General features: G+C 37.3%; 1 protein-coding gene across 1 annotated transcript in view; it reads right to left on the bottom strand.

Moving 5' to 3' along the window:
- kdr (kinase insert domain receptor (a type III receptor tyrosine kinase)) overlaps positions 1-22,891 on the bottom strand; it is a 33,673-nt gene extending 10,782 nt beyond the window's left edge. Inside the window, exons 1-16 of the mRNA XM_073855959.1 lie at positions 22,585-22,891; positions 17,829-17,925; positions 17,401-17,615; positions 16,353-16,474; positions 15,918-16,086; positions 15,477-15,613; positions 12,737-12,926; positions 12,418-12,535; positions 12,109-12,278; positions 11,863-12,019; positions 8,222-8,333; positions 7,628-7,736; positions 7,106-7,450; positions 5,263-5,409; positions 4,695-4,826; positions 332-438 (exon numbers count right to left, since the gene is read on the bottom strand). Coding sequence (XP_073712060.1) covers positions 332-438; positions 4,695-4,826; positions 5,263-5,409; positions 7,106-7,450; positions 7,628-7,736; positions 8,222-8,333; positions 11,863-12,019; positions 12,109-12,278; positions 12,418-12,535; positions 12,737-12,926; positions 15,477-15,613; positions 15,918-16,086; positions 16,353-16,474; positions 17,401-17,615; positions 17,829-17,925; positions 22,585-22,648 — 2,391 coding nt within the window. The 5' untranslated portion in view covers positions 22,649-22,891. The remainder of the gene's footprint in view (positions 1-331; positions 439-4,694; positions 4,827-5,262; positions 5,410-7,105; positions 7,451-7,627; positions 7,737-8,221; positions 8,334-11,862; positions 12,020-12,108; positions 12,279-12,417; positions 12,536-12,736; positions 12,927-15,476; positions 15,614-15,917; positions 16,087-16,352; positions 16,475-17,400; positions 17,616-17,828; positions 17,926-22,584) is intronic.
- Between the last annotated feature and the right edge of the window lie 187 nt (positions 22,892-23,078).

Raw genomic sequence — 23,078 nt, 5'->3', positions numbered from 1 at the left:
ACACTAAGCTGCGATGAGGACCAGACTTTATGCTGCAAGTCAAAAGTTTAGCTACATGAGACCATGATCTTCCAGAATCTCCTGCACTGTTCTGTTAAAAGCCCACTAATTGGTTTGCTGGAAGCTACCCCATCCCTACATACTGCCGAATTAAGGCCAGGGTACCACAGGGCCTGGGGCACAAAACGGTGTGCTCTATGTGACACACCAGAGCAGAATGTGGGCTGAGCACACAATAAAGACAGCCTGGAGAGTCACTTCGAATCAGTCAGAGAAGAGCAATGTGTGCGCTTGCGAGCATACAGAAGTGAGGGATGTACTGGAATGTTACCCGTTTCCTGTTGCGAATGACGAAGACAATAAGGAGCCAGAGGAACATGGCGATGACGACAGCACCGATAGGCATGATCAATTCAACATTCATCTTCTCTTCAGCACCTGTTGGATGGGTCACAAGAACACATGAACTGATTACTTGTCTTTAACCCAAATGTTTAATAACCAATAATGATTTGAAAAAAAAAGTGTATTAGTTCCATTTTTAAGCTATTAAAGGAACACTTCACTTATTTGAAAATATACTCATTTTCCAGCTCCCCTAGAGTTTAACATTACATTTTTACCGTTTTGAAATCTATTCAGCTGATCTCGGGGCTGGCGCTACCACTTTTAGCATAGCTTAGCATAATCCATTGAATCTGATTAGACCATTAGCATCGTGCTTAAAAATAACCAAAGAGTTGCGATATTTTTCCTATTTAAAACTTGACTATTTTGTAGTTACATCGTGTAGTAAGACCGACAGAAAATTAAAAGTTGTGATTTTTTAGGCAGATATGGCTAGGAACTATACTCTCCAACTGGCGTAATAATCAAGGACTTTGCTGCTGTAACATGGCTGCAGGAGGCGCAATAATATTACGCAGCAGCCGGAAATAGTCACCTTCGTAACTTTTAATAGCAGGGGACTATTTTCTGCCACTTTTCTGCCGGTCTTAATACACAATGTCACTACAGAAGAGTCAAGTTTTAAATAGGAAAAATATAAAAACGTTTTGGTTATTTTTTTATGCGTGATGCTAATGGTCTAATCAGATTCAATGGATTATGCTAAGCTATGCTAAAAGTAGTAGCGCCAGATCCGGAGATCAGCTGATTGCATTCCAAAACTGTAAAAATCAAAAGTTTAACTCTAGGGAAGCTGGAAAATAACTATATTTTCAAAAAAAGTGGAGTGTCCCTTTAATATTTGTTTATGATATATTTATAAAATAATATAATAAATGTCAAAATATTTAACCTGTTTAAAATTTCAGATTTTGTTATTAAACCAAATAAATGTTTCTATAAAGAAAGGCATAAATTCTTCGTGACAACCTGCCAGGAAATTTGTATTCAGTTGGGCGTTTATGATAGACACAATCGCGAGGAATTCGAATTGTGTGCTGACCTGATATTTAATCCAATCAAAATAAGCCTGAACATTAGAAAGCAATTTGAAGCCAAAATCAACACGCAGGAATTGGTTAACATGAAAAGGTAAAATGTGCCATGTTCTCTTATCTATACTACAGCATGCGACTGGTCAGTGGAGATATAGAGGACCAAGTTTATTTCTCTCTTTTTCTCTTCCGCTCTTTCTTCGCGTGAGAACCGCACTCCTTGTTAGCAGGCCTTACTGGCGTGTGACTGTCGCCTTTGCATTGACACATCAAGTAGAAACAGTGATGTTGAGAGATGAGTCACGTACACACTGTGTCTGTTTATGGCTGCTATTTATGTGTCTCTCTGTTCTGTTATGTGTGTGATGTGAACGACTGAAAGAATGCCTAGATGCAAGTGACTCAACCAATGATAGAGAGAGAGAGAGAGGGAGGGTGGGTCAATTTACTCTTCTTTGTGTTCTGGGATTTTGTTTTGTTTCCTTTTAGCACTCCGTAAAGGATGTGCGCTAACAGAGTCCCCTTCCTGACTGACTACAGAGAGCTATTTTTGCCACGGAGCTTTGATTAAAACACAATCTCTACTCAAATCCGGATTAAAGACACTGAACTCGCCTCAAATCAGTGACAATTTTAGACACCTCCTCTTAAAATGTGTCTTTGATGGCATGGGCACAATGTGATATTTGGAGTTACAATTTTGCACGATTTATGCATTCTAGTGCTGGGCATTCCCACAAAGATCATTAAAAGTTAATGGAAAATAAAGCAATAATCTCCCTGAAGCCATAGTTTACAGTGAATTTACTGTACAAAAGCTAATGAAAATGCAAAACTCATAAAAACAACCGATCCTAATTTTTATCTCCATAATTAACAAAATCCGAGATGATCAGACGGGTGATTCTCACGAAAACTTGGTTTTAAAAATGTCAAGCATGAAAATGTAAAAATTGCTTAAATTTTCTTTTTTTCCCACCAGACATTGAAAAACAAAGTCTGGAGTAAATGGGAACATTAATTTAAAAACTTTTACTTATCATTTAACACTTTTTGTAACATAATTTAAAAAATGAGTCCTAAAAAATCTCAAAATCAAACTTTATTAAAATTCTGTATGTGTGCTTAAACTGTTCTCAAAAAGTGTTGCGGAGGATGAGAACATCAGGCATGGACACATAATTTTCCTAATTTTTCTTCATTATTATTATTATTATTATACATGAATATTCAGTAAATATTTTTTCTGTCATCTAAAGTAGTCTAGCAAAACATCCATTTATTTTTTTTCTTAATATTTTTGTGTTAATTTGATTAAATTAAAACATAACGCATGTTCAAACACAGCCGGACACATTGCGGTGCGGTAATGAGAATTTCAGCAGAAAATGAGATAAAATTTACAATTATAAATTCTTATGTTGAAATCACACATTGTGCTAGGTGGAACACAGTATTGTGTTAATTCTGATGCTTTTTAATGTTACTATATTACACATTTTAAAGCTAAAATCATTAGTGCCGTGGTTTTTCAATGGTTTCGTGAGAAACACCCAGACATGGACTGTTTAAATAATATCCTCTATTAAAATGAGTGGAGGCTTGGACTCGGAAACAATATTACATCACGACTTAACAAACCCATAGGATTTTCACTTTAAAAAAAGGTTATTCCACATGCCTGGCAAGGTCACAAACATGTAATGATATTTCGGATATATCAGGGGCGTTTTCACCAAAGCATTTAAGCGCGGTGGAAAACGTCAGGCGGACGCCAACTGTGGGCGATTGCCAGCATTTCTAGGCACACGGGTTGCTATGATATTTCTGTTTTGTTTATCAGTTGTTGTTCAATGCACCGGTTAGTTGTTGTGGTATTTGTCCCGCCCCTCCTCTACTGTGATTGGAAGGATGGCTGAGTGAAAAGTAACGCTGATGAGCCAAAGTTAAACGTTTTAGGTCCTGTCCCAAATTGCGCACTTTACGTGGACTGTCTCATGGCTTTAAATTGCGCATGCTTGCTTAGTTTACGAGTCCGTAGGTTGTCCCATTTGTCATTTTTGCGCTTCGCAGTGCGCTCATCAGCACCCCCTTTGCACCCTTGATGCGGTCTTCAGCAAAGCCCGCATTGCTGCAGGCTCCACGCACTTGACCAACTCAGAAGTCCTTGCGAAAGAGCAATCAGACCAATCAGACAACAAATGGGAGGAGTTTACATTGATGAGCAACTTCTCTTCCTATTACCAGCGTGACGCTCAAGTCTGTCCCAAAATACGATTCCGGTGCACCCTCATGACTCATGTCAAGGGTCTTTAGTCTGCACTACATGATGTCATCAAAGTGTGACTCTCAGGGAAGTCCACAAGGTGCCATTTGGGACAGGGCCTTAAACTCTGGGTGCTCAGCGCTGGGCATGGAAAAACACTGAGCACCTTGGCACTCAGCGTGGACAAAGCTGCTCTCATTTCTGAAAGTGCAGCGCTTCCACTGGAAACAATTGAAAACATACACCGACCGCAGGCGAAAATGCCTTGGTGTACACAACCCCTTGTTCTTCCAACAAAGCAATTCAGAAATAATTTAACAAAGTGGTTAGCACTGAGCAAGCAAGCTGAACCAATCATAATCAAGGACTGGAACTATCCATTTAATAATTCATTTTTGAGGCAATGAAACATATTAATTGCATTTTTCTTCAGTGCAACGGTTTTGGGGTGAGCAAATGATGAAAGAATTTTAATGTTGGGGTGATCTGTCCCTTAAAGGAAAACTCAATATTTTATTATGTTCTTACCTCAACTTAGACAAATGAATACATACCTATCTTTTATCAATGCGTGCACTTCTAATCTTTGTACAGTGCCTCATGCATGTGTTAGCATTTAGCCTAGCCCCATTCATTCCTTAGGATCCAAACAGGGATGAATTTACAAGCCATCAAACACTTCCATGTTTTCTCTATTTAAAGACATGAGTAGTTAGTTACACGAGGAAGTATGGTGGCACAAAATAAAACTTTTGTTTGTTTGGAGCCATAGGAACGAATGGGGCTAGGCTAAATGCCAACACATTCAAGAAACGCCGCACAAAAATTAAAAGTGCATGCATTGAAAACAGACAGGTATGTATGAATTCATCTAAGTTGAGGTAAGAACATAGTAAAATATTGAAAAACGGTTATGTTTTCCTTTAAAGTTATTATGTTAATGTTAGTTGAGTAGTGTACTGTATATGATGACAGAATAGACTTACCATCGACAATGATACGGGCCTCATCAGAATCACAGCCATGCTGGTTACAAGCTGTACATACATACAGACCGCTGTCTTCTTTTTTCACCCGTTGGATGGTCAAGACACGATTCGACCTTTTAAGAATCACACCTGACAAACATCAACATGAATGTTACCATATGCCAGTAAGACAGTAAAATGCGTTAAGTAAGGTTAACGTGTGTGACATCATAAGCTGTAAAAGCAGCTCTTTAACACTATAAAAACATCACTGGTTTGGTTTCAACTGTAAACTACGGTTGGCCGAATGTTCAACCCCAAATTAGAGATGCTGTTTGGAATAGCTGGCTTAGAATTGGGATAAAAAGTTAGGAAAATAAAAATAGTTGGCCTTAGAGATTGCTTAAACCTTTGGGCAGGCAAACGTATACAAGACCCAACAGCTGTTTCCTCTAGCCAAATAATTTTCATACAGACATGCAAAACAACCCTGAGTTTGTGGCCATTCATAGATTTTTCCACAGTTGACAAAACTACAAACAGAGCTTTTGAATTTTGAAGCTTTTCCAAAAATGTTTCCCCTCACCTGATCCCTCTATGACAGTGTGGTTGTCTTTCGTCCACACCACACGAGGGGTTGGCGTTCCAGACACCTCACACACAAGAGTGGTGGAGTCGCTCACATTTACCCTCTGGTCAGTAAGATTGGTCACAATTCTGGACATCTCAAGAGCTGCAAAGCAAAATGAGCCGCTGTAATGTACATTCACAACCACTGCAATGCAATTCAACTGAAGAAAATTGCTCAAGCTCAAGCAGGAGGAGGGGTGAACTCACAAAGAAGTGAAAACTAATAGAAGTTTCAAGCACGTGACATAACTGGATCACACATTTCAGTGAAATTGCATTTCTAAGTTATGTTTGGGTAGGCTACATTTATATTTGCATGTGCACGGTGAAGGCAAATTGTTAGGGTAAAGAACCCTGAGTTTCCTCAACAAGATACGGTCTATTAGGGCCGGTTTCCCAGGCAGGGTTACTTAGTTACATTAGAACATTAAAGGGGACATTTTACAAGACTTTTTTAAGATTTCCAATAAGTCTTTGGTGTCCCCAGTACGTTAAGTTTTAGCTCAAAATATCATATAGATAATTTATTACAGCATGTTAAAATTGCCATTTTGTAGGTTTGAGCAAAAATGTGCCGTTTTTGGGTGTGTCCTTTATCGTGGGTTCACACCAGCCGCGTTTGAGGCGTCAAATTCGCGTCTACCGCGTCTAGTTTGCCGCTTGAACATTTTGAGTTTACTCGCTTTATTGGCGTGTGAAATTCTAGTCATCGAGACATTCACGCCGAAATTCGCGTCATGGGACACTGAAAAAAATTATTTATTGAATTTAATCAATTTTTTGGTGTAAGTGGTTGCAATCAATTTATTTATGCTACATTTAAACAAAAAAGATTAGTAGATTAAAATAAAATATAAAAATTTTTTTTAAATTTATCTTAAATAAATTGTTTGCAACCACTTATCTTAAAAAAATTGATTAAATTCAATGAATCATTTTTTTTAGTGGATGGGCTTCTGCGACTCCGCTCGCTTCCTTTAATCACGTCACTACTAAAGTTCACATTTTTCAACTCGCGTGTTTCCCGTGTCAACGCTCAAATAGACGCGCGAATGAGGCAGAATTGCGTCTACCTCGCCGCGCTAAACGCCTTATTCGCGCCGCGAGACCTCCAGACGCGCGTCAAACCGTCTTCACATTGCCTTAACATTGAAATCACTCGCGCTTGACACCTCTACCGCGGCTGGTCTGAGCGCAGCATTAAAATGCAAATGAGCTGATCTCTGCACTAAATGGCAGCGCAGTGGCTGGATAGTGCAGATTAAGGGGCGGTATTATCCCTTTCTGACATCACAGGGGAGCCAGATTTCAATGACCTATTTTTTCACATGCTTGCAGAGAATGGTTAACCAAAACTAAGTTACTGGGTTGATCTTTTTCAGATTGTCTAGGTTAATAGAAGCACTGGGGACCCAATTATAGCACTTAAACATATATAAAAAAGTCAGATTTTCATGATATGCGTAGTTTTACAAACAAACCTTACAAAAAACAATACTGGTCTTGAGACAAAACAATGGCACTGATATATGTTAAGATAAGTCAGAACAAGGTGTTTTTTCAATTGAGACAGCTCAAACCTGCATTTTAGTCTGGGATAAGCCCTGTTCAGGAAACCCCATAATTAACTAAATTTAAATAGCAATCGTATTTTTAAGAATAACATTGACTTTATAGTGCATTTATTGCGCACCTGAATTACGTTCATTACAATCCTTAAGTAAATTATTGTATGAAACTTGCACAGCTAAAACCCGATCACCCTAAAAGCACTGTGTGTAGCTGAATGTCGGACACACCTCTAAGTCTGAGATTGTGAAGTAAGCAGGTTCTCTCACTGGTCCGCCCGTTCTCCACCTGGCAAGCGTAGAGGCCCTGGTCTTTCATAGCGGCATTTGAAATGAGCAGGTCCAGTGTTGTATTGGTGCCCTGCAGGCCTAATATGGTAACATTTGGCTGGAGGGGTGGCACCAAAGTGAGGGTGTCACAGGGCACTGCCGCTTGAAGAGCATTCGGGTTTGCTATGTTTATTACTCGATACCAACGCAAGTTAGTGTAGAGCAGTCGATCGGCTACGCAGCGCAATACCACGTCTTCCCCCTCAATAGGATTGTTAGAGGGTAGCACACTGAGACTTAGAAAACCTGTGAGTGACAAAAGTAGGATGTTAGCATTGTAAGCTCCTATTGGCAGTAGGTAATTGAACAATTGTATACCATACAGTATGTAATATGGATATAGTATACAATAACTGATGTTACAATTATGAAAAGACTCTTGTAGTATGCAGATGGAAATGATGCATTTACTGAAGCACTTACGAGCTACTTGAAACACAACGACTCTCTCATCGTTTCCCATCTTGTTGGTGGCAATGCACCTGTAAAGAGCATGGTCAACTGCTTTCTGGATCTTTAGTGTGCTAATAGTCTGTGAAAAAGCACACATTGGAACATCAAAACTGTATCAGAGGGCAGTGGATAATTTAAAAATTTAAATACAGTCCAAATGCCTTGCTTCTGTTTTGCATTTAATGCACATTGGTATTTATTACATTTGTATTATCTAAGTCATAATATGAGCAAGAATTTAAATTATATTTGTAATGTGAAGTCATTTTTTTTTACAATTTTAGTAAAATAATTGTGGGTTTAATTCGCAATGAAAACGTAGTCATTGAAATGTATACCTTGAATGCACAATAAGTCTTTTAGGATTAAAGGGTCTGTCAAATGCATACTTTAATGTAAATGTAAAGGATTTCTCACTTTAATGACATTAGGCATTTGTTCGCTTTGGGGAAATCTGAGAATTCCTATCCTGGCATGATCTGAGATATTCCAAATATCATTTTGGGTGGTTCACTGGAAGGGATTCAATAACTTTTTGTTAGGGAGATAATTGGGGATGTTTACCTTCAGAGAGCGGTCAGTGATTGATGTGGGGCTGCCGATGGGATTTTTCCCTGTGTTGTTAAATATGTCCCTCCATTTGTCACACTTCACCACATTCTGCTCTGCCTTGGGTCTGTGAATAAACACACATTATATGTTGTAAACAAATAATTTTATACAGATTTCACTCTCAAGCTTACTAAAGGTTTAAAAGGCCTTTTTAAAATATTGTCTAAACCAATGGTCTCCACCAGGTTGACCCCACGGAGTCTGTGAGTCACCCACCAAAGCACATTCTATTAATAGCCTCAATTTTAATATTTATTTATTTATTACACTAATAAACGCTTATTTTTATGTATGTTAACATTTAAAAAAATTATCATTAAATAAATGATGATGATGAACATTAAATAAAATCAACAATTGTGGTAGCCCTTGCCCAAAAAAAGGTTGGAGACCCCCGGTTGCAAGTTTTCTCAAGATTTTATGAGTATCTATTTCGTTTACAGGCCAGGAGATTACAATTTTAAAAATCAATAATTCCAATATTTCGGCTGTGAAACCATGAAGCCACGTGTCAAGATATAAAATACATGTACAGATTGTCTCACAATAAGATGCCACATATAAGAAGACATTCAGAGATAAACACCTTACTATAGGCCTACACATCACCAGCTGGCACAATTAAATACAGTATTGCTACAATACTGTCACAATCTAAAACCATCCCATAATTCATTCGGTCATAGGTAGTTCATTTTCTACTACTGTTACACATCATGACCAGAGGGAATGATCAGAAATATCAATAAACAGAGATCAGGGTTAGACAGACATCAGTTCCTCATACTGTAGGTCAGACCATCAGAGACAAGACAAAGAAAGAAAGGAAACAGAACAAATAGATGAAAAAAAAACACAAAAATAGAACATTGAAACTAAATTGAAAGGTAAGGAGAAGTTTGTCCAGAGTAAACACTTGTTAGTAGGACGCATTGTGACATTGTGCTATTTTTTCTCGTTTGATCAAGGACAGAGGATTTGAATCCGTCTGGTTTAAGAACAACAGGAAGTTGTGATGAGGTTTACGGATGTAGGTGGGGGTGCAGTCTGAAGATAAGGCTTGCGTGATGGTTGACCCTGAACATTCATTACATGATCACAACATCTTTGGAAGAGGTGTTCTGTGAATTCAGTCTGCCAGTCAAAGTCAACCAAAACTCCCTGGTGATGGTTTTTTAGCATAATGGCATGATCCAAATAAGCAATCATTCTGGTTGGCCCAATAACAAAAGTTATTTCAGGATGAATGCCCAATTAGAACAAATCGTTCTCATGAACTGTACTGTGGGATGCATTTGCACACCATCCGTAAATAATTAAACTAACAAAAATGAAAGCAATGAATGGCAAGAAAATATTGTGAAAAATGAAACATATTATAGAAATGTGTTGTTTAAAAAGAAAACGAACAACATAAATGTAAAACATCTCGCCATAAAAATACAAATGCTAATGCAAATTATGTCATTTTTAGCTTGCTTTCTAACTTCTTGTAGAGTACAAATTAATATGACTGTAAGACAAAGGTTTCTAAATAAAGAATAGTTTGGTTACTGTTTCCTATTATAGCAAACTGTTTGTAGGGTCATGGGGAAATCCTGTTGTTCATGTAATATGATGTGCTTCAGCACGTACTGTACACCACTGTATGAACCATGTCATGCTATACCATTTGTAACCACCAAATATGTTTATTATGTACCGTATTATTTCATAAAATAAAGCATATTGAACAGAAAATGAGCAATAGTTGAAATGTCACTACTAAAGGTATTTTTTTAATGGTTTAAAGGGACATTTCACCCATTTGCATTAAGCTTTGTATAGTTAGAACCCCAGTTATGTTTTTGAATGGTCATGCATCATTTCTTCAGTTGTCGCTGAGACAGGAGAAATACAGATTTCAGTGTTGCACTTCCTTCTTTCAATGATGTAAAAATCATCATTTTGCATCATTGAAAGAAGGAAGTCCAATATCTATGTTGAGGGGGTGAGACTACAAACACCCCTTTTCTCTGTCAGATAGGCACCAAATTCTAAATGTATGTTACATTTCGACTACAAATATGACACACTTTCAATAAAGATTAATGTTTCTACGGGTGAAATGCTCCTTTAAAGGGCCCATACTATGAACACAACTACTAACTAAAAAACAACTCCTTTTTAAATCCCCATTAAACCAAAGCATTCTGCTGTTTTAATTCTCTTGTTAATGTGATGTCACACTAATAAAGCCCTGCCCACAGCCACTGACTGACTGGTTGATTTAACCCCAAAAGCTTTTCTAAACGTGTTTGTTAACATGCTGTAGGGCTAATGTGGCTAAAGATACTATTGGGCCCAATTATTCACCCGGCACAATGCAACAAATGCGTGACGCAAGTGTCTTTTGCTATTTCAACTGCCCAATTATCATTTTCACGTTTCACGTTATAAACGAGATGCAACGCGCGTTTGCTTATTACAAACATGGATGGGCAGCAGCACACAAACGTTTTTAAATATAAAAATTAAAGGATTAAAATGTTAAAGCTTATTATTGAGTCTCTTAGACATAAATAATGACCGATCACAAGACTTTAGAACCCTAAAGAGCTGCTTCACCTGTAGCCTGGTAAGTAATTGAATGTTTTGCTTTAAACAAATGCAAATATTGAAATGTTTTTTAATTCTACCCCCCGAATTTATTGTGTGATGACTTTGTACCTGTTGATATGGTGAGATAAGATCCTATTTAAGTAATGCTTTTAAAAACACTAACGGCGCTGTCCGAGTGCTGAAATGTTTCGGCTCTCTACACGTTTGTAAATTCTTTATTTTTTCTGTTTTTTACAAATAAACTATTTTAAAGTACAAACCTTTTTGCACATTTGTAAGTTATTCTTTGAGATATCACTGATCATGTAGGACAGGGTTCCCCAAATCTTACCCTGGAGGGCCGGAGCACTGCAGAGTTTGGCTCCAACCCTGATCAAACACACCTGTGCAAGCTAATTAAGGTCTTCATGATCAGTAGAAAATCACAGGTGTGTAAGTTTGATTAGGGTTGGACCTAAACTCTGTAGTGCTCCGGCCCTCCAGGGTAAGATTTGGGGAACCCTGATGTAGGATATCCATACATTTAAAAGTAACAGAAAGCAATTAAAAACCTGCTAATTTTACTTCCATGACTGAAAGAACACGACTTTTAAAGAGAATGTATAACACAAAAAAATAACAACTCATTTTTTTATCATCAATCTTGAACTGGTGGTCTTCTTCCTCCGCTTAATTTTTCAGTTTACAAATTCCACCATCTAAACAGGAATCGGCATGGCACCAGCACAACTGTCTTTTAAAGGGGATGAGAGATGAGACTCTCATTGGTTTATTGCATGTTGCGCCCCAAACACACCCATTACTCCTTATGAGAAAAGGAACAACCATTTTAGACTGTGTGCTAGGCGCACAAACCATTTTCATGTCGTTAAATTTTAAAAAAGTGGATTTGGACACACCCTTTTAGACTGTGCGCCATACACAGTACACTGTCCTGTATAGCAGTGAAGTCAAACAAGCACATAGCTTAAGACATGTGGCATATCACTTACTCAAATCTGATTGGACAGTCCTCCCTGGGCATCCACTGCCATTGTATTGTGACAGGACTGGATCCACCGCTAGCAGTACACCTAAGTGTAGGGCTACTGCCATACATATGAACATCTCGATCCATAGGTACTTCCTTCTCTAATATCCTAGGATGGTCTGTATACATGAACACACAATAACAAATAGGAATAAGAACAGTGCAAGAGAAGAGTAAAGATAAAGAGGAGACAAAAAGTTAACAATACCATTAACCAAAAGCTGAAAGGTCCTCTTTTGCTCCTCTCTGGTGATTTTATTTGTCATGACAACAGTGTAATTTCCAGCATCCTTTTCTGTAACATCGTATATAGTGAGAGATCCTCTGGCAGGATTCATTCTGTACTCATCCTTCGGTATTGGCTGGTCGTTTTTATACCTGAATGAATAGGAGTGAAAACAAAAAAAGTCTTTCCAAATTCATTCTTTATGGTGACAAAACACTCAAACACTCTGACAAAGCAGGTGTATGGATATGTATTGGCATAGTGTATACATAGCACAAATGCTTCACTCACCACTTGACAGTGGGCTCTGGATAAGCATAGTATTTAACAATGATTTTTGCCTCTTTAAGGCCAGCGGTTGTCTCCACAGTCTGAAACATCTGATCATTCAGGGCAATAAAAGGCTTCTCTGAAAATTTTAAACAAAAAATTTAAAACTTCTTAAAACGCCATATCCTTCTGGCTTGATAAAATTATGCCATTGAAAATCCCATTACTATGGGCTTTAGCCAATCATACTGTATGATGACAACAAAAACAAAGTTCACTGCTCATTTGGTAAAGCTGAGGTTACTTTTGTGTATTTGAGAATTTGAGATAATGGGCATACCATAGACGATGAGGGAGGCACGTGCAACCTTCTGCATTTGACCGGTGGAGGCTGTGCATATATATTCTCCCGTGTCATGTATGGTCACATTCTCTATAGTGAGAGTATTGGACAGTTCCAATGAGTTCCAAAGCTTCTTCCGGTTGGATTTCTCATAACGTGACCGTGGTATTGTGCTGTTGGCACTGCTCTGTAACAGAGGAGAGAAGAGGTTTAAAACTAGCCACAGAACTAGGTAATGTTAATCATAAAACTGCAGTATCCAAAGAGTTTGAAAGGCTGAATACGCAGTTCATTCTTGTGTTCATGTAGCTAGCAGAGCATTGCTTTAGCAGTGCAAAAGGTCATGCATACGATCAGGGAACTCACGATAACAGATTTTCACTGTACTGTAATGTTTTTTTGTTCAGGTTTTTTTTTATAAACAATACGGTCAGTCCAATTCATCTTTAGTATTGTTTCTTGTGTTTTATTTCTTTTTGGACGATGAATTATACTTAAAGGGGTGGTTCAATGGTATTTCATGCATTCTGACTAATAAACACAGTTATAGAGTTGTTCCCTCATGCTAAACGTAGGCAAAGAAAAAAAGCAGTTGGGCGTGTTACAGAGTATTTCTGTGCTAAATGCACTTCGCCAGGGTTTGTACAAGTTTCTGAAAGTTTTTTCGATTACGGGTCCAGCTGACGTTTCAGGGGTTTCTATACGTATCATTTATTTTTAAGGGCACTTCCTCCGGAAATCCCCGCCCACCCGTCAATCAGCGGGAGGCGCTAGAACTTACAAACATCACATCACGTGACACAGTTTTGTTTAATTTCAAAACTCAACATGGCATGAATGAAGAAGTGTGTTTTTGGATGTAAGGAGAAGAAATCCAGCCTTATGGAAACAATGGATATAGTTTATTATCTGGGGTAGCAGCTGAGTTTTGCGTGTGCGTTTGATGCGCTGGATTTCATCGAAAAGTCCCAACCGGGTCATGAGTTGCATGTGGTAAGTAAGACTACTGTCTTATGTTGAAAATAGGCGCGTGCATATTATATAAATGACACGAACATGTAATGAATCATAAGTTAAACAGTGTTGTATAGTGTTGCATGACTCGTACTCGCTCCTCCTGCGGTAGTCACTCCTTCTTCATTTTTTATTCGATATTGGAAAGATCCAGTAAAGCTAATCTTTCTTTTATAAATCTGATTAAACTAAAGACTCTTCGGAGATATAAAGGATGTAATACTAATCTATTAGGTACTCCAGATTAACATCAGAAATGCAAAAACAGCGTGTGTTATGTGAGCTTTAAAAGACGAGTAGAAAGGCAGAAAGAGTTTGTAACCATTGCGGCTCCTAGCAACATTTTAATGGGTGCAGAATTATTTATTTACAATATTATCATGTTTGTGCCATTAACACAATATTGGTAATCATGGGGGTGTATATCACGGTTATTGAAAATATGGAAAATTTTATAGCTTGAATCCACCTTAAGTAAGGGATAATGTAGAGGCAGCTGGTAGTTATCGGGATATAAGCCCCGACAGTGTGATCAGGACCCGACGCGAAGCGGAGGGTCTTGTATCACACTGAAGGGGCTTATTTCCCGATAACTACCGGCTGCCTCTACATTATCCCGCTTATTACATGGCTACTTGCCACATAAGAAAAAAACTGGACATGAATATGAATTTGAAACATTTTATTGGCATATTTGTTTTAAATTAACATTTTTATCCTTCCGCGAAACTTTGCACAGATGCATAAAATGATCGTAATACCTTATTAAAATCCTCTGCTTCATAGTTGTCTGTCTCCATTTTTTTCTCTTTTAGCCAGTCTTTGAGAAGTTTTAATGCCCATTCTGTATTTTTTTGTGTGTTGGCTTCGTAGCTGTCAGGCTCTATTTTGTCAAGTTCAGTCTCAGTAAGCTCTCTGTGTCTTGTCGTTGTTCGTTCTTCTATCCACTGTTTAAATGTTTTGTTTTTTCCGTACATGTTAAAATTAATGTCAAAATTGTCCATTCTTAATTGTGGCTGTCCAGTGTTTGTCACAAGATGGCGCCAAACAGTAATCTTTATTGGGGCGGAGCGATTTTAAATCGTACAAGTAGTACCGGCTATGCGTTATTACTTTGGAGCGGTTATTATTTGAAAAGAACGAACCTGCAAATGTCTCAACTGACAATCAGAATCAAGCATTCCAGAGAGCCGTGTAATAAGTTGCTATGTAAAATCACTATCTGCCATAATGCACACATGAAAATGTGAACTTATTAGAGCACTTACAATAGTTCCTAAATTGAAAAAATATAGTATTTGTGCTTTAAGGTCTACTGAAAAATGTTCATTTTTGATGTGGGAACACTGATTAATAAGCTAATGAACTTCTAAGTAATTCATCAATTATGTAATGTCCTGGTGTCAAGTTAAACATTGTCATGATTTTATTTCCTGCAGCTCCGTCCGGTGTTATAAGGCACATGGCATTCATGACTCAAAATTTCTATGAAATACCCGAGTTACCACTAATAATGAATAGAGATGAGTAGAAATGTGGAGAGATTATTATATATACCTCAATATTATTATGTACCTCCTTTAGTGCTTTGATGTTGCAGACAGATTAAGAAATATGTTTAGTTTTTCTGTCTGTTTCAACAGGCAACTGTAAGGAGACTGTGTTTTTTTCCATTATTGTTATTGTTTACTCAAACGCCGGAAGATTGTTTTTAGCTACTGACCTTCTCATGAAGGAAGGTCCACTGAAAGTCGATTCCCACATTAAGCTCAGTATGAGCAGTGCAGTTTAGCACAAGCCTCTCCCCCACCGTCAGCCTCTCCTGAGCTGGACTCAGGGTGAGGTCATAGATCTTGAATCCTGCGGAAGAGGGAAAGGGGTGTGTGAGGGACGCGACGGGTGGAGCATTGTTCTCTTGAGACCAGGGCAGCTGATCGCACACCAAATACTTCTATACAACCTGACTTTGAAGCATGCAGACTTATATCCCCAAACACAGAAGATTTATCAATTATACTGTAAATAAGTTGAAATAACTAAAAATAAAAGTCAGATAAAAAACATACTGTATGTCCAAAACAGAATTTATGAGATTTTACTAAAATTTTTTAAACAGTAATATTAATATACAGTATACATTTTAAGGTTCTCAAATCTGTCTTACCTACAACAGCCACAATGTAAGATGAGGAATGATAGGTCTCGTTTTGAATAACGGTTTCGCAGTAGACTACACCGGCATAGCTGACCACATGACTGTCGAGGATAAATCCTCTCTTGCTGTCCCAAAGCACCTCTTTTCCATCAGTGGCTCGTTCTTTTACTGGATATTTCTGTTTAAGGCAAAGACCATAAACATATATTATACAACTGCAAGAACTTTAAGCTTGAACAATTTGACATTGTCTTGCATTTGAAAATGTTGAAGTTATGAGCTAGTTCATCTTTGTTTCATTGTCTTTGATTGGTTTGAACTGGCTTTGTCATGTGTAAGATCGGTGTTAAATATGGGGTAATCATGTAAACCCATCCTATAAGTGTGCATGCATCTGTGTATCTGTGTAAAGTATAATGAGAGTATGTGTGAATATAAACTCACTGTGTAAAGTGTGACGTTTAGGTCCTCCACAGATACCACGCAGGGAATGACCACTCGCTCTCTTTCTTGAATAAACACCACATCAAAATCTTGAGCCATTCGGACAAATGGCATGCGGTAATCTGTAACCAATGAGATGTTTTTGTACACTGTAAACTTTAAAAGTAAAACAAACTAAAATAAAATGTATGTTGATTTTAGTTTTATTCTTAACAAAGTATATTATAAACCTTTACAGACCATAAAAAGCCAGAAGTTGCCATAAATAAATGTTTAAATGATACTTTTCCACATTAATTTTGAACTAATAACTAATATTATTGCTAATATTCTGACTGTCAATCTCACTGTCATTCACACACAACATTTAACTATTAAGACTGTAACAGAAAAATATTTTAGTAAACAAGGGTGGATGTAATTTTAAGTTTTCTTTGCAAAGCTAATTGTGATACAAGTTAAATAAGAGTCCTATGAGCAAAATGTCCTGAAACTGAATGTTCTAAAAATTGATGCAAAATTGTCTGTACTGTCTCTAGATGCTTTCCTGTTTTTCACAGTTTTTCTGACCGAAGCATTTCACACCCATGTAGGAGATGTTAAATGCTACATCTGATTTTGCTAAACTTTCCCTGCAGAAGCTTTTCTGTGTTGGATGCAAGAATATAAAACCAAAAGACAAGTCTCTGTGTTGATTTTCATTTCAACATCACCTGAGAAAATTAAATTGAGTTATACCAACGGTCTGTTGAATGCTGTATTCTGATTGGTTGAGAAATGTTCCATGGATATGCATTACTTTTTGATAACCGCACACCTAACTTCTCAAATGTCTTAAAAATAGGGACCAGAGCAATGTTTGTGATAACTGCGGTATAAGAGGAATAATTGACTTCGGTTCTTTGAATTATTTGAAAATAATGCAAACCCGCGGTGTAACGGCACTCGTGCCGCATTACCACCTTGGGTGTGCATTATTTTCTTATAATTCAATGGCCAGTCTTCAATTAATCCTTACTTTTTCCACAACACTAGGGCAAAGTACTACCTTGTACAAAGACATAAATCCCAACAGAAGTGGTCCCATCCTCTTTGGGCAGGTTTTTGTAGAAGCAGCGATACTCTCCAGTCTCATTGGCTACTGCCTTTGAGAGAGTTAAATTGCTACAGAACATCCCATCACCACTACAATCTGATATGGTAAGTCGGTTTTCAGAACGGGTTCGGTTGAAAGGTGTAGACCACTCCAGAATCTGGCGCCCCCTGTGTGATGGGCAGATATGACAATCAGCTGAGTCTGACAATATTTTTAACAAAATTACATACATTTTATTTTGCATAAATTAAAGAACAAAAAGAGTATCTACTTTCATCTTGAGATAGACAGACAGATGGACGGACAGACGGATAGATGGATAGACAGATAGATAGATATGATGACGTAACATAGTTAACTAGAGACAGGAGTGAGTTTACCTGCAGGTGATCTGTAGTGTATCCGAGGCATTGATTTTAAAAGTCTTTCCAGGGATGTTTAGAGTCGGAGGATCAGGCTCAAACCTGTGCTCGATCGCTGAAAGAAAACGCACACAAGAGCCTTTATACTGTATAATGCAGCTACTAATTACTGAAATATTCAACTAAAATCTAGATTACAGAGGGACTTTATTGAGACTTTCAGTATATGATTCATATTTTTTTCCTGACTTTATTTCACATGTGTCATTTTGTACTGTAGTGATGGGGACGGGACCGCCTATGCTGAGTCAAGATTGAGTCTTTGAAGGGTCAAGACCGAGTCGAGACAGAGTCCGTTGATTTTAAATACACTCAAGCCTGAGTCAAGCCCCAAGTCTTTGAGGAAGCAAGTCCGAGTCGAGACCAAGCCTGTTGATTTTTAAATACAGTCGAGTCCGAGTCTTTGAGGAAGCAAGTCTGAGTCAAGACCGAGTTGAGACCAAGACCATAAAAAACTTTTTCATATTCATGATTTAATATCACCCCCCCCCCCCAGTTAATAATCAACAGTTAGGCCTACAGTCTAAGCTAGATTGGGAATTGTTTAGCGGAGCAGTCTTAATCTGCTTTAACTATCATTAAAAAAAATCCCTGTCACATGCATCATCTTCTGCCTATTTTTCTAGAGATAAATAAATTGCTCTGATGGCAGTATCTTTGCATTGCACCGGATTTTCAAATAATGTTCGTCAACTTTGCATTTTATTATTATTGTTATGTGTTGTGTGGTTTTTTATATGAACATAAAAAAATGTTTTGTTCTCGAGGACTCGGTCTAAAATTACAAATCCTTCTCCTCCCACTGTGGTCCAAGACCGAGTCAAGAAGACCGAGTCTTTAAAGCAGGGGTGTCAAACATGCGGCCCGCGGGCCGGATACGGCCTGCAAAGGTGTCCAAGAGATTCAAGATTCAAGATTCAATAAATTTATTGCCATGTCAATCCGGCCCGCATGATGATTTATACAGTTTTATTAAATACATATTTTAAAAACCCTTTCAGGCGGGTGTCTAGTTCGTTTTTAATATGAGAGACTTGCAGAAAGCAGCAAAACGCGGAACATAGACTAAACATTATCAAGATATTGAGGTATCAATTGATGGTTTTAAAATTAGCCAAGTGAATCAAATAAAATTTCTAGGTGTTATTGTTGATCAAAAACTAACCTGGAAATATCATATTCAATATGTTTGCAGAAAAATAATGAAATCTGTTGGTATATTGAGTAGAATTCGCTCTTTAATTGATATTTCATGTATGAAAACATTATATTACAGTTTAATTTATCCTTATATTTTGTATTGTAATATTGTTTGGGGTGCAACATGCCAAACATATTTAAATAAGATTTTATTAATACAAAAGAAATTCTTAAGAATAATGAGTAACTCAAATAGATTGTCATCATCTGCTCCGCTTTTCATAAAATATAATATCTTGACAATATTTAATGTTAACATCTATTGCATAAACATCTTTATGTATAAGTATGTGAATATGGCAAAAATTATGCCCAGAGCTTTTAAAAACTTTTTCATGTATTCTTCGGATGTTCATGCTTACTCCACAAGGCGCTGCAAAGATTTTTATCTTCCTTTTTGTAGAACTACAGCTAATCATTCTACACTAAAATACAGAGGGCCTTTCCTATGGAATCATTTAGATTCTGCATTAAAGACTAAAATCACTTTAACCTCTTTTAAAGGAGAATTGAAAAAATGTTAATATACAAATAAGTTTATTTTGTAAATTTGTTATATTAAAATGATTTATGTATTGATTGTATTGTCTTGTTTGATCATGTAACATTATGTTTCATTTAATGAGATTTCGGGGAGGTGGTTTTATAAGACCTTAGGGTCTTCTCACTCTCTCCCGCACAGTATTTTTTTTTCTTTTGTTTCCTTTTATGGATTTATTAAAGTTGTATTTTAAATGTGCAAATAAACAAATCAAATCAAATCAAAATCAAACACGGTGCCCAAAAATCTTGCCATTTTATTGTTACCGCTCCGCTAAAGATCCACTGATTCCGGCGATCCACTTTGCGTTTTCCCGACCGCTCCGCAGCATCTCTGTGACGGTGTTCACTCTCTGCCTGGAGAGCGAAGACGACAGTTTCCGAAGTTCGTTGCATTAACAGGTAGATTCATTACATTATATCAGTTGTTAAACCGCAGAATTAGTAATTTGTACGTTTGTTTATGTATTTCTTCCGGTAATGATTTGCTGTCGGTGTTCTAAAAGTGCTAACAACTTAGCAAGCAAACAACAACAAAATATCCACATTCTTAGTATTAACGTTACAATGCTTGTCTAATCGATTTAATGTTCCCGATCAGATCTAAGTAAATATAAACACTAAATTTGCTGTTGTTGCCACACTTTGTAAGCCTTCACAAAATAACGACAGAGAACGGAAAGAGAGGCTGCTAAAGGCAGTTCAACATTGCAAACATGGATTCAAAGCTCCATCAAGCCAACAGGTAAATCATATTGAATGTTTAGCAGACTTTAATTCTTGTTATTATATTTCCCATTATAATCACTTAGTCTAAGTTGATGCTAGTAATATAACACATCATATTTATAATACTTTATTAAAACCACAATAATAGAACCACCCCCTTAGTGCCCTTTTTGCTTTTGGGCCATTGCCCCATCTAGCATTTTCATTTTCTAAATGACTGTTCTCATTACAAAGAAAAGTGAATGGTTTTGGCATTAAGGGAAAAGAAGTTAAATTAAAGCTTTTCAACCTAAAGCCAGTGGGTTTTGTACAGATGTAAATTTGTGTGTATAATATGTACAAAATGAGTGTGACTTATGAAATGTAGTTTTCACAGAGCTGTGTGTTTCTCTGGTTTTCTTGCTAAACCAACTAATTAATTGGTTTGTTTAGTTAATTTTAAGACAATTATCAGCACACTAAGGTTTAAAAAAATTATCCGGCCCTCACTTTGTGGCGTTATTTACCATCCGGCCCTCAGCCTAAAATGAGTTTGACACCTCTGCTTTAAAGGAACAAGTCCGAGACGAGTCCGAGAAATCTGTCTCTCTTAATACTAAAAATCCATCTGAATGTAGATACCGTTTCACAATTTTTAATTTTAACACAAAACACTGGAAATAGGCATCATATTTGCAGAGCAATAAGCATCGAAAGACAAGTAATATATTAGATCAAAAGTATTTCAGCATTCATCTTTTCAGGGTCTCAGGGCATGCTGGAGTTTAATCCTATACCTTTAGTTATGTCCAGCTTTATTTCTTGTAACTTCAAGATGTTCTCATTAATTTTTAAAGCACTTTGAAGGTGTTGGTCTCCATACATACATTTTCAGTACAATGAATATTGTATAACAGATTGTAAACAGAAACTAAGTCAGCCATTTTAACTTCAATCAGCTAGCTCAACTTGTTTTATTGCTTTTGGTCAAAGTGGATGCAGTTCAATTTTAGTTCATGTTAGCATAAGGTAACAGCTTGTTCCATTTAAATTTTTAAGGGTAACAGAGCCTTTTAATGTATTTGGTCAATCATCCTAACAGTCCAAATTACTACTTGTGTCTGTGTAAAAGCAAGGATACAAACAGTCAGTAGGCAGGGGATCAGAGTGTTTGGGAATTATTGCCTATGAAGTGGGCTGGTTTTATCGTAAGGGGTGTAGAAGTGTGGTAGGGCACAGCATGGCACAGTGCATTGTACAGAGAAGTGTGATGTGGGACCCTGGGATATTTTTCCACTGGAGCTGCATAGGACAGCGGAGTGGATGTGTCAAAACAGGAAGCAGGGGCAGATAGGCCGGGGCCGTGCTAAATGGCCCCACGCTCCAAAGCCTGATCCAGCACACCCAGCACAGAGAACACACACTCTTACAATCAATGATAAAACACATGTACTCCATAGAGACTGACGTATTTAACCTTTTTTAATAACATTTGAATTGCTCGCCACTGAAAGAACAATGGTGCTGAAGGCCTGATTGTATCTGATGAATAAGCGTGAACTGTGGGAATCATAAGATAAGGGCAAGAGAGAATAGGAGGATTTAACTGTTTTTATTGTGTAAAAATAATCCTCACTAAGTCAGATTTTGAAACTGTATCCTGAAACTATAAGCTCAAATTGTAAAAATTTATTTTTAACCAGTGGTGAAACAGACTGGGACACACATAAATATTTAGCAATATTAGATCATATTTTGCATTGTTGATAAATCCTTTTATAAATGTGCTATAAAGTGTTCCTCAAAACAATGCCATAGACCAATTTTGATTCAACAAAAAGCCTTTCGGTCAAGACGTTTTTGTGAGACATTAATGCTATGTGGATATGAAAGGACCCTTTAGAAACCTTTATTTTTATAAAGGTATGACAAACTTTTTGTTGCTATAATAAAATGTAATAAATAAACTAAAAACAGTTATAATAATTTAAATAACAATTAAATGTTTTATTAAAATATCCTAAAATGTATAGTGACAACACGACAGGGGCTATGTTTCTTCTATTATTCACAAAGATAACTTTCGTACCCTACAAGAGGATTTCTAAAGAAGTATATCATATAAAGTCAAATTAACTCTTAGCAATTCAATTAACAAAGCGTAATACAACTACCGTTTAATGAATTGGTTAGTAGGCTATTGATTGATTGGTATCGGTATTAGTCTCTGCATGATAACATAATGATTTAAAAATGTAGGTCCTACCTATAACCAGGGTGATGGTCAGAAGAAAGTCGACGAAAGGAAGAACGTGAGATTTCTTTGCCATCACGCGACAGTAAAGCTGAAGCGTCCCGGCATGAAACCAAACTTCAAAAGTTAGAAAAAAATAAAACTCCTCATCACGTTTATAAAAGACTGATCTGCTCTTCAAGATACGGTTTTAAATATACTTGTATATACGAAGGAAAAACTAACTATATACGGGAGGAGGAGAAATCCTCGCGTTGCTTTGAAACTGACAGGACAGGAACCTGTTGCGCGCTCACTGATGGGCTCGCGCTGGACAGACGCGCGACTGGAAGTGCGCTCATGGACAAGACGAGATGAGGGAGGAGCGCAACACTCTATAAAAATCAAACATTTCGGGTTTATTTTATGTTATGTTTGAGGCCGAAGGTCCACATCTAGACCTTTAGTGCCAACCCAGACGATGACTTTATCAGGGATCAATTACGACAGGAACTTAACTCAATCAA

Source organism: Misgurnus anguillicaudatus, chromosome 18, assembly GCF_027580225.2.
Source record: "Misgurnus anguillicaudatus chromosome 18, ASM2758022v2, whole genome shotgun sequence".
Classification (NCBI taxonomy): Eukaryota; Metazoa; Chordata; class Actinopteri; order Cypriniformes; family Cobitidae; genus Misgurnus; species Misgurnus anguillicaudatus.
The sequence above is the reverse complement of the archived record's forward strand: the minus strand, read 5'-3'. Positions and strand labels throughout refer to the sequence as shown.